Source organism: Cyprinus carpio, chromosome B21 (assembly GCF_018340385.1).
Source record: "Cyprinus carpio isolate SPL01 chromosome B21, ASM1834038v1, whole genome shotgun sequence".
Classification (NCBI taxonomy): Eukaryota; Metazoa; Chordata; class Actinopteri; order Cypriniformes; family Cyprinidae; genus Cyprinus; species Cyprinus carpio.
Window position 1 is genome coordinate 16,755,286 of NC_056617.1, and position 12,183 is coordinate 16,767,468.

The 12,183-nt window shown below is 34.4% G+C and overlaps 1 protein-coding gene across 1 annotated transcript; it reads left to right on the forward strand.

Annotated features, from left to right (window-relative positions):
* The first annotated feature begins 3,325 nt into the window (after positions 1 to 3,325).
* LOC109046202 (solute carrier family 13 member 2-like) lies at positions 3,326 to 11,725 on the forward strand. The gene is made up of 12 exons (XM_042747523.1): positions 3,326 to 3,497; positions 5,171 to 5,299; positions 6,540 to 6,676; positions 6,764 to 6,996; positions 8,053 to 8,236; positions 8,375 to 8,497; positions 8,598 to 8,807; positions 8,909 to 9,039; positions 9,139 to 9,278; positions 10,373 to 10,534; positions 10,662 to 10,799; positions 10,920 to 11,725. The coding sequence occupies exons 1-12, from the start codon at positions 3,396 to 3,398 to the stop codon at positions 11,055 to 11,057; spliced, it is 1,827 nt and encodes a 608-aa protein (XP_042603457.1). The 5' UTR covers positions 3,326 to 3,395; the 3' UTR covers positions 11,058 to 11,725.
* The last annotated feature ends 458 nt before the right edge of the window (positions 11,726 to 12,183 follow it).

Below are 12,183 nucleotides of genomic sequence, written 5' to 3' on the forward strand. Positions count from 1 at the left end.
TGCAGATTTAATTAGATCATTTGCATGTTTAAACATAACATTACAGAAATGCTGTAATACAAAACAATGGTCTAAAGGTACTGTGACTAATCAATCTATCAGTTAAAATATCTACCCTTTTCAACTGTGATGTCTTGCATTAATAGAGTGTTTCAAAATAGAACTGACAGTGATGACATACTTAAATCTCATGTATTTGCAAACTGTTTAAACTGATAAATAATGGATCAGGAGAAACAGAAATGGCTGGGAGAAATGTCATGCATCTTGGAACTAAAGATTATTTTGCTGAATTTTTATTGTAAATATTTTTGTATTGCTACTACTGTTTTGCTACTACTACTACTGTGATATAAATTGGAATTTTTTTTTTTTATTATTCTGATTAAGTACGTTGTTAGATATTTCAGTCAATAACTACTAATTTGTACTGGAGTGAAGTGGAATTTCAGATAACTCATATCACTTTGGTTCCTTGACATTTCCTTTTAGGCCATAACTTGATGTCCTGCCAGACATTATTATTCAGAAATAGCACAAATTGCGTTGTGTAAATTGGATGATAATGTAAGGTGAAAGGACTTCGTCCTTTATTGAGGTCAAAATCCATAAATGGGTCATTTAAAAGAGATAAAAGTCCAAATTCAGGAACAAAGAAGTTCCTTATTTAAAGTATTATCTTGACTTAATCCATACAGCCACTGCCAAATTCCAACTGAGTAATTGATATGTCAAGTAATATTGGTAATCGGAATACCTTGAGAGAGCCCTGACCTCTGTTTGATGAGAACACACTGCGACAGACCAGCTGTCTCTGATATGAATTGCCAATATTAAATATTAAATTCCTCAAAAAAAAAAAAAAAATACAACAGGTTAGTTTTAAGGTTAGGGAGGTGCATGCACTCAGAAACAATAGTTAACAACCTTGAGATTATTTCCCAATCGACTGTGTCAGGAAGACTTGGTGTCTGTTAGACAGCCATAAAGATGACTACAGAGTCCTGCCGCAGCCAAGGTCTAGCATCAAAGCTCAATGTACTAAAGAGGATCATCTATAATCATGCAGAACAACTCCATAAAGCTACTGTTATTATGGCATTGTAAAGTGAGAGCAGTACCTATATATTCTCAGCACCTAGACAAGGAAGAAGAAACTGACAGTAACATTTGCATGAATTACATTTTATTGAATTACATACTGGTAAATTTTTTTTTTTTAAATATGTTTAGCCTGAATGCACTGTAAGTCGCTTTGGATAAAAGCGTCTGCTAAATGCACAAATGTAAATATCATACTTGAGCTTTGAAATTATTTTTAAATATAGAGGAAAAGTTATGGGTTTCATTGAAAGCTGTCCTTATATACCACAGAACATACACTCCAAAGGTTGTGTAAGTGAGATTATGTAACACGCAACTGGCTTTATCTCTAAGGAACAGACTCTATAGATGGTAAAAGAAGAACAAAGCTTTGGAGAAATATATATGTTGGACCTTTAGCACATAATAGATGAAAGAGACTTTTCACAGTACTAGTCAATGGGCTTCAAAGATGAACAACTGGTAGTACTTGATTTAATTTCCAAAGTATGTCCTTAATAATCACAAGTGGAGAGTTCAAAGCCTGTAAAGGTTACTAATTTATATTGAAAAAGCTGTCAGTTCTCAGTTTGTACCAAACCGAAGATTATCAGGTGTATCACATGCTTGGCTGATCTGTTCCTCACTAATCTGAATTTATTACAGTGATCCTGCTCAGCACATCATTCTTGTGCATTAATTTGGGTTTTATGAAAAGGCTGAGTTTTGTATGAAACATTCTTTAACCCTTATCTTTTTTTGTCAAACGTAAAATAAAAGCCATATTGCTCTTGCACAAGGCTATATAAAACTATGACATTTTCAAAGTGAATTTATAGAACTGTAAAAGTCAAACGGTAAAGGCACAAAACATTTTCTATGCAATGAAAGAAAACAAAACAAAAGTGAAAGGGACAAAACAAGGAAATAAATAAAAAAAGAAAGAAACAAACAAACAAACAAAGACAGAAACAAAGTATAGTTAGTGGCAAATATTAACTAGTTAACCAGAAACATACAATATGTTTAAATTAGCTGTTGTTGATTTTCCACTATTAGAAACATCCAGTCATCTGTTCCATACATGAACTCATTCTCATTTATTAACAGAAATATGTAAACTTCTGTTCAAAGGTTTGTGGTCAGTAAGATTTTTAATGTTTTTGAAAGAAGTCTCTTGTATTCACCAAGTACATTTATATGACCAAAAGTACATGTCACATGATCCTTAAAATCAGTCTAACATGCTGATTTGGCGCTCAAGAACAATTTATTCTTCTTCTTATTATTATTATTATAATACATATTTAAAACAGTTGGCTGCTTAATATTTTGTAGAAACATTTTGTAATCACCCCCCCCCCCCTTCAAAAAATATGATGAATATAAAGTTCAAAAGAGCAGCACTGCTTTAAAATATAATTCTTTACTTTCAATCGATTTAATGTTTAAGTATTAATTTAAACCCATTAATAATTAAATAACTCATTAAATAAAATCTGTTATAAACCATAACACTTTTTAATAAGGTTGAATGCGCTAACATCCATTTTTAAGCATTATTAGTCTTGGTTAATGTTAATTTCTATATATAGGCTACCAGTAAAATAAAAAATTAACATTCTTATAAATGAACACAAATGTATTATTAATGACCATATGAATTAACAATAATATTTAGTTATTTATAGTATTTTTAAATGAACAGTAACCTAGAATAACAAACACAAACAAACAAACAAAAAATATTTTATGATATCTAATTAATTAAAAAATAACAAACAAACAAAAAAATATTTTATGATATCTAATTAATTAAATAAAAAATAATTTTCTAAAGAACTCATAGGGCAGTGACTTTACAAGCCAGCTCAATGACAATTCTGTTCATACATTCCCACACTTTCCCCACATTTTTTCCAGAAGTGAGCAGTAAGAAACATTCTTTACATATTTCTGGTTTAAAAGAGACATTTATCATGGTGACACCTGCTCTTCCATGATGACATTGGCGGTGTGAAAAGTTCATATATGCTTTTAATAAATCCATTAGTCAGTACTCCAACAATACAATGAAATGTGGCCTAAGAAAAAGATAACAAAAGGGTTAATCTTTTTTGTTTGCCATCTCTTTTACCCTCCCCTCCTTCATACCCCTATTTACCCTCCCCTTGTTCACACAGTTAATGTTTAATTTTCCTTATGTGACGATACCTATAAACACATTGATCAGGCACAACCTCCTTTGCTGATACTTTGCTGTCCTCTCCATCCAGCACACACCTGACATCTGCAGCTGAGGGCCAGAAGACATGGCATCGGTTCTACGCTGGCTGTGGGTTAACAGAAACTACTTCATCATCTTCATCACCCCCTTTCTTATATTGCCCCTACCGCTGGTCGTCCCATCTCCGGTAAGTGCTTTTTGTGAAAATCTTCTGCAAAGCCCTTGACATGAACTTAAGCAAATTTTTGTGTGTGTTTGGGAATTGATATTAGCCAAAGGACTGAAATATTAAAAGGGTCATCTGTATATTTGGTTTCACTTTATTTTGATGGTCCCTTTAACACATTCTGCTGACTATAAGTAATGTTGCACCTATCTACTTACTCTCATTAGAGTGTTAGTAGAGTATTAGTACACTGGTAGGGTTGGGTTAGAATAAGCTAACATGTTCTTGCAAAGTTACTTATAGTGAGTAGAATGTCTGCTGGGAGACCATCACAATAAAGAGTTAGCAGGTATGAAGCAGACAGTTTACTAATATTCTAATGAGAGTTGGTTGACATGTAGCTGCAATATTACTTATTGTCAACAGAATGTTCAAAAGGGACAGTCAAAATAAAGTGCTATCGCATATTTTAAAAAAATCGCCTCATCAGCAGCTGAATGATGGCTGGAAAAATGCACTGTTCTTATTCATGAACTGCAATTTACACAGCTTGCAGAGGTCATCCTCAATTCACAAACAGAGAAAATAAAGTCATATGGCCCAATAAAGTAACCTAAAGATATTATAGCCTATATTATATTATATATACAACCTATTGAACAAAACTGGATATTTAACTAAAATAATGACATTACATTCTTAATACAATCAGACATTTAAGAACCCCAAGTGGCTAAACTATTAAATGCACTTTATTTTTTATATTTTTCAAAACCTTATTCAAGATAGAATTACGCTATAGGCTATGTATTGTTATGTATTTTTTATACATAAAACCAGAAGGTATTGGAAAGTTTAACTCTGTAAAGCCTGTGTCATAGGTGATTTACAATATTGTGCCTCTAAATTAGCAACATGATCAAAATTTTGGTGAAAAACCTGTTCTACACAGTCTTGTACTATACATGTTTATACTTTTTTTTAGCAAGTACATGACTTAGTAGAATTTTAAAAGTGTTCACCTTCAGGTTGTTGTACATGTGTGTTGCTGTAAAATCTTTAATGGTTTTTATTAAGTAAACGTAAGAATAGCATTGACATTTTTAGTAATATTTCTGAGCTCCATATTCTCATGAAATCATTACATCACATTGCATGTACCATAAATGCTTGATGTATCAAATATGATACATATGCATTTTTTTTCAATATTTAAAAAAAAATATATAGATTGTTAAATGTTTAAAAAATGAGATTTTTCTGACTATATTTCATATGTCAGATGTTACAGGGTTAAATAGATTATACTGCCTTTTCCTGTACTGATAAAATTCCTCCATAAAATAAACCCACCCATAAAAGAAAATGCATTCATGCACTAAATAGTTTATAGTCGTTTATGGTCAAGGGTTACTTTTATCAGCATTCTGAGAGCGATAGATGAGTCTAAATACATCTTCAAGATATACAGTAGTGACCCCTGGTACCTTCACCAGATGTAATAGATAGATCCGAAACCAACCTTTTCCTCCCCTAAGATAAAAGGATTGCCATAGATCTGAGATTGCATCATTGATGTGTTATGCATCTCATTCCCATCCAATAATTCTCTTCTATAGAAATGTGTGCCACTGCTACTCGAATAGGTGATGTATTGTCAAGATCACTTACCTTGTGACACTTCTGCTCTTCAGGAGGCAAGATGTGGCTTTGCCATCATCCTGATGGCGCTGTACTGGTGTACAGAGTGCATGCCGCTGGCCGTCACTGCCCTGCTGCCTGTCATCCTCTTCCCAATGATGGGGATCATGGAATCTGGAAAGGTATCTTACAGAAAAATTCCATAATAAGCATTTTGCATCATTATATACCTAAACATAATGTACAAGCAAACTACTCTTATAGCAATCATTTAAAATAAATATGTGTATATATAATAGTTATCATAAACGAAGATCAATTTCATTATCATTATCACAAGCACTAAAGACACACACACACACACACACACACACACACACACACACACACACACACACACACACACACACACACACACACACACACACACACACACAGATTTACCTTCATCAGCATGAAATCTATTTGTATAAGTGTTATCTCTAATGATTCAAGAACTTTATGGACCATAAAAGCAGTTTTTATGAACACCTTGGAACATGTCATCAAGCAGATTGTAATCTGTCTTTTATAGGCCTATTCCTTATCTTTCTTTCTTTAAAGAGAACTGATTGATTTTAGATATTCAGAGCATGTCAATAAGGAAATACAACAATAGCAACCATAATTGCACTGTTTACCGTATCCCACAATACAATGCTCTCAACTTGAACGATCTTGAATGTTTTTCTCAGATTGCCAACCCATTTTTACACAAAACTGGATTAAAAATGCGAAATGCCCAATGTTATATCAGAGAGGTTAACTTTATACTACTGAAATGTTTACCACTGCACAATGCATTTTCGTATACAATTTGGAAAAATACACTATACGACAAAGCCCTGGTTGGACATGGTGATAGAAAAAATATGAGATAGAAAGAAAAAATGATTTTGGATTCACTTGCAAAACTTTTGCCATCTCTCAAAAAAGTGTTGTGTTTCCCCAAGAAACTTTGCATTCACTTGGAAATCTTCCAAGGTTCTAGCTCTTGCATGCCTGAGAAACTTTGCATTTAATCTTTTGCGTGCTCTTGAAAAAGTATTAAGTTCTCCAAAGAACTTTGCATCTACTCGCAAAACATTAGCATTTCCTTGCTAAAGTGTTGCGTGTTCCAGGGGAACCTTGCATTCACTCGGACATCTTTTGCATTCTCTTGAAATAAGTGTTGCAAAAACAATAAAATAGTTTTCCTCATATTATTTGCAGAACAAACGTTTTGCGAAAGAATTATTGAAATATAATTTTTCCTAACATCTCCATTAGCGTGTTATTTTGATGGCTCTGTAGTGCAGACTGTAAACAGCAGGCTAGTATTGCACTGTAAACTGAAACCATATTGAGCAGATCCAAATGTGTAACTGTTACTTTACCTTTCAGGTGTGTGTTGAGTACCTAAAGGACACCAACATGCTGTTTATTGGGGGTCTGCTGGTGGCTATAGCTGTTGAACACTGGAATCTCCATAAGCGCATCGCTCTGAGTGTCCTCCTAATAGTTGGAGTTCGGCCTGCTTTGTAAGACCACACACATTGAAAACTTATAGCCTACTTTATTTCTGTTTCACACTCACCTGTTTTTTTTCTGTCTGTTAACTTCTGCAGGCTGATGCTGGGGTTCATGATCGTAACAGCTTTCCTCTCCATGTGGATCAGCAACACGGCCACCACAGCCATGATGCTGCCCATCTCTCAAGCTGTTCTTGAACAGCTCAGTGCCACAGAGGCAGACGCTGATGAAAAAGAGCTGAGGGAAGGCCAAGATAACCATGCGTTTGAGCTGGCCGAGGTCAACATCAAACAAGCTTTAGACAATGTCACTGGAGACAAACCCAACAGTAAGTCTGACATGTTGACACATTTTTTTTTATTATTATTTTTATTATTCTGCTGCTCAGCAAATAAATACATATGTGGACACTGAATTGAAATTATTTTATTGTTTTATAAAGTTAATCTACAGTATATAGAGCTTAGTCAGTGTAGCTCCATATTTTAGGCTACTGATGTTTTACAACATAAATGATTTTCCAAATGATTAAACATCTTTCTGAAAAAAAGCACTATAAAACAATTTGAAGTTGTCCGTTACAAAAAAATACATGATCTAGGACCTTTATACAGTGCATTTCATTGTAAAGACTATACTGTAAGTCTATCCTTCACAGCCTCGTTTTCATCCGCATTTAATTCAATATGGCATCCAAACTGATTAAGGTCTATACTATCTTAATCATCTCATAAAGCTTTGAATTTGCATGATTTCAGCGAATGATGTCCCATTATGTCATACTATTTGGGTTTCTAAGCATTTCTAAATCTCAGTTGTATGTCAGAGGGTGTTGATACGATAAACCAATGAACCAGTGTCTAATATACGGGTTTAACTGATTTCAGGCTTATTTTATAATGTAGGTTCAGTTTATATATTATATATATATATATATATATATATATATATATATATATATATATATATATATATATATATATATATATATATATATATATATATATATATATAACTTTTACTAAAACATTTGCAACTGGTTTTTAAAGTGTCTAAATTTAAAGTTCTCATTGCCTAGACACCGTTTTGACAATCAGCCATCAGTGTTCATGTTTCAAAAGCTTCCAAAGGAATGAATCATTTTGTGAAGCAATTGGTTCAGTTAATCTGAAGTTTCAAAAAGCTCATTTTGACTGCAATCGACTGCAAACTGAGAAGCAAAGTAGTGCCATGGTTTTGAATGAAATGAGAGACTGAGCGTGTCACTGAAAGGAGTGTACTGTTATACAGCATTGCCAATATTGACCAATCAGAATCAGTAATAATAGCCTAAAGCTCAGTCTTAATACTTACAGTACATCCCACCTGCTTTATATCTTGATAGACAACCCAGACATGGAGGCAGGAATCAATGCACTCTTAGAACGCAGGAGGAGAGAACGGGAAGCAAAGTACCTTCGTCTCTTTAAAGGAATGAGTCTGTGTGTGTGTTACTCTGCCAGCATTGGAGGAACAGCCACCCTAACAGGCACCACACCAAATCTTATTCTCAAGGGCCAGATGGATGAGTATGTTTGTCAAGTGTCCTGTTATATATATATATATGTGTGTGTGTGTGTGTGTGTGTGTGTGTGTGTGTGTGTGTGTGTGTGTGTGTGTGTGTGTGTGTGTGCTCTTCTCACACATATTCTTTCACAATTTTGCAGCATTTTTCCAGATAACAATGACGTGATCAACTTTGCCAGCTGGTTCGGTTTTGCCTTTCCTAACATGGTGCTGATGCTTGCGCTCTCTTGGCTTTGGCTGCAGTTCATGTACTTGGGCTTTAAGTAAGTAACTTGCATGCTTTACATTAAATTAGAGTGTGTGTCTAGGACATAAAGTGTTACTAGTTTGATTATTTCAATTCGAGTTGATTTTGTTTCTCAGTTTTAAAAAAACTTTTGGCTGCGGTTCAAAAAATGAGGGAGACAAAGACGCTTACAGAGTGATGAAGAATGAATACAAGAAGCTGGGAACGATGTCTTTTGCTGAGGGTGCTGTGCTTGTCATCTTTGTGATCCTGGTGATCCTGTGGTTCACACGAGAACCAGGGTTCATGCCAGGCTGGGCTACTGAGCTATTTAACAAAAATGGACAGTGAGTCAACTTCACCCGAAAACTTTAAGCAATAGGTCCCATTAAAAAAATTAGTTCTTTGCATATTAATTTCTTTATACTTTCTATTTTTCTCTGCAAAGATATGTCACCGATGGCACTGTGGCCATTTTCATGTCAACCCTGTTCTTCGTCATTCCATCTCGGCTAGACTGTTCATGTTTAGCCAGTGCTAATGATGAACACGATGAAGAAGCTGAAGAAGTGGAGGAAGGTAAGGTGCCTCTGCATTCAGAGCATTTGAACAGAACATTGTGCCATAAGTTTACACCAGTTCTTAAACCAGATCTACTGGACTATCTGTTTTATAAAGGAGGAGAAAAACCGAAGAATGACAAGAAGAAACTCAAGGGCACTCCTACTCTTCTAAACTGGAAGGTGGTACATGAACGTATGCCCTGGAACATAGTGCTGCTCCTGGGTGGAGGATTTGCCTTGGCAAAAGGAAGTGAGGTAAGATGACTTAAAGGTGACATATCATGAAAATCTGACTTTTTCCAAGTTTAAGTGCTATAATCGAGTCCCTGGTACATCTACTAAGCCAGAAAACATGAAAAAGAACAACCCAGCTAACTTACCTTCACAGATACAATCAACTGTTTGTGCAACTCATGTGTGTTTTTAACATAAACTTGTGTGTATTTGACAGTTTAAGTGCAATAAGACATGAAAGAGAAGAAGAATTTAGTAATCACGTGCCATGTGACTGTGCACTCAGAAAACCCTTTATCAGATGTTTAAACTAATATGGTTTAAAACACATGATTTCAGCACGATAGACATGATAATCAAAACCAAACAGATGTTTTTAACACAGTATCTGAGGAAGGAGCTGTAAAGGCACACTTGCAGTTCCTATTCTGGAAAAGGGGGCGGGGAGCAGCAGCTCATTTGCATTTAAAGAGACATGCACGAAAACTCAAATTAGGCATTATCAAAATGAAATAATAAATCATCTGTTGAGCATTGTGAGCTGAAACTTAAAAGACACATTCTGGAGATGCCTGAGACTTATATTACATTGTGTAAAAAGGGGCATAATAGGTGTCCTTTAATTTTAAATAAGTTGTATTGAAATAATTTAATGCACTTTAGATGCTAAAAAACACATAATAAATATAATATAATTAGTGGTGTCAAATGATTAATTGCGATTAATTGCATACAAAATAAAAGTTTTTGCATAATATATGTGCGTTTTATGTATATTTATTATGTATATATAAATACACACACATATAGTATACATTTTGAAAATATTTACACGTATTTGCATGTCTATATTTATATTCATATAATTTATATTATAAATAAATATACTTAATATATAAATATAACCTATTTTTCAGAAATATATACATGCATGTGTATTTTTATATACATAATATATATATACACAGCACACATACTTATATTATGTAGACAAAAACTTTTATTATGGATGCGATTAATCACGATTAATCATTTTACAGCACTAAATATAATAATATTTATAATATAATATAATAATGTCATTGTGTTTTTTTCTGTTTGTTTGCTTTGTGTAGGTGTCTGGACTGTCAAAATGGCTGGGTCAAAGTCTAGCCCCACTGAGGAGCATCCCGCCCTTCGCCATCTCTCTGATACTGTGTTTCCTGGTGGGAACATTCACAGAGTGCTCCAGCAACACAGCCACCACCACACTGTTCTTGCCCATTCTGGCCTCTATGGTAAGTACACAGCATACAGAGCCTGAAGTAGCTTAACAATACCTACCACGTTATTCTATGTTGCTGAGCTTTTCAAAAATGTAACTTGAGTACGGAAGTGCTAATAATATGTCACCGCTATTTGCAGGCCACGACCATCGGGCTCCATCCTCTCTACGTGATGCTGCCCTGCACCATCAGCGCATCGCTGGCTTTCATGCTTCCTGTAGCCACTCCACCCAACGCCATTGCTTTCTCCTATGGCAACCTCAAAGTCTTGGATATGGTATGGCATGAATACATTTTACATGAGTCTTTGATGTTTCAGTGAGTTGACTGGGAGTTACATTTTTGAGACACTGTTTATGGAAAAATGGGTGGATAATTGTATTTTCTTTTTGTTTGGGCAAAGGCAGGTTTCATTCTCAACATCATTGGCATTTTAAGCATCAACCTTGGCATCAACACATGGGGAACAGCCATGTTCAGTCTAGGAACCTTTCCCTCATGGGCCAACGCCACAAATGTCACAAGCACACCATGAACACATCTTCACATATAATTCTTTGGTTTTGTGAGAATGCTGAAGGGAGAGAGACGGGGAAAAAGAAGCTAATCCGAAAAGCACCATCATCAAATGGACAAAAGGGTCACAGTATGCAGAGCATGTAGCGCCCGTCCCCTCTGGAGCAAAAGCTCAGTTTCTCTCAAACCTTTAGACAGCGTCTTTTCAAGCACTATGTAAGTGGCTGGTAAGAATTTACAGCCTCCATTTAGTGTTTGAAATCTCACTCAAGTGTGAGGACTTTGTAAGTGTGTGTTGGCTTCCATGTAGCACTTTTCAGGTTTTCTGGTCTTTTATTTGTGCTGGTTCACGAAAATTAAATTAATTTATAGGGTCTGGAAAAGACCTTTTATATTTTAGATCCCTTTTTGGATCACAGTCTATTTAATGCATTTTAATACATGGCCGAATCATAAAATCTAAATCTGTTAAAGCTGCAGTCCGTGACTTTTTTTGTGTTCAAAATGTACAAAATTTATATAATAAGTGAGTACACCATGAATGCCAAAAGTTACAGACTGCAGCTTTAAGTAACACAGTTGAATTTTTTTAAATACCACTACTTTGTAAAAGTAAATACTTGTAAGGAAAAGTCAAAGTATTTTTCAGAATATGTGCCTTTTCTCTAATAAAATAAATTTTGTGAAGTCTTGTGAGAAAATTTATTTACAGCACCTGCCGCAACAACTGATTTCAAGTATTTTAAGTAATAATTTCATTAAATGTCATTTATATTATTGAAGAAAATTGCTATTACAAAGTAAATATCAGGACCATATGTGTATGTTTTACTCTTACATTACTGATCAAAAGTTTAGGGTTTTTGAAAGAATATGATTACCAAGGCTGCATTTATTTTATGTTTTCTATTTTAGTATATTTATTTATTTCTGTGATGGCAAATCTGAATTTTCAGCAGTCATTACTTCAATTTGATGCATAATATATTATTACAAATATTGGAAAAGTTGTGCTGTTTAATATTTTTGTGGAAACTATGATACACTTTTTTGGGGGCATGCTTTGAAGGATACAAATTCTAAAAGAACAGAAATTTTTTGGAAATAGTATTATTATTATTATTATTAAAAAAAAAACATTTCTT

Coding starts and splice junctions, on each gene's coding strand:
- LOC109046202 (XM_042747523.1), top strand. CDS start 3,396: ATGGCATCGGTTCTACGCTGGCTGTGGGTTAACAGAAACTACTTCATC. Junction 6,677..6,763: donor GTTGGAGTTCGGCCTGCTTT/GTAAGACCACAC, acceptor TAACTTCTGCAG/GCTGATGCTGGGGTTCATGA. Junction 6,997..8,052: donor CACTGGAGACAAACCCAACA/GTAAGTCTGACA, acceptor ATATCTTGATAG/ACAACCCAGACATGGAGGCA.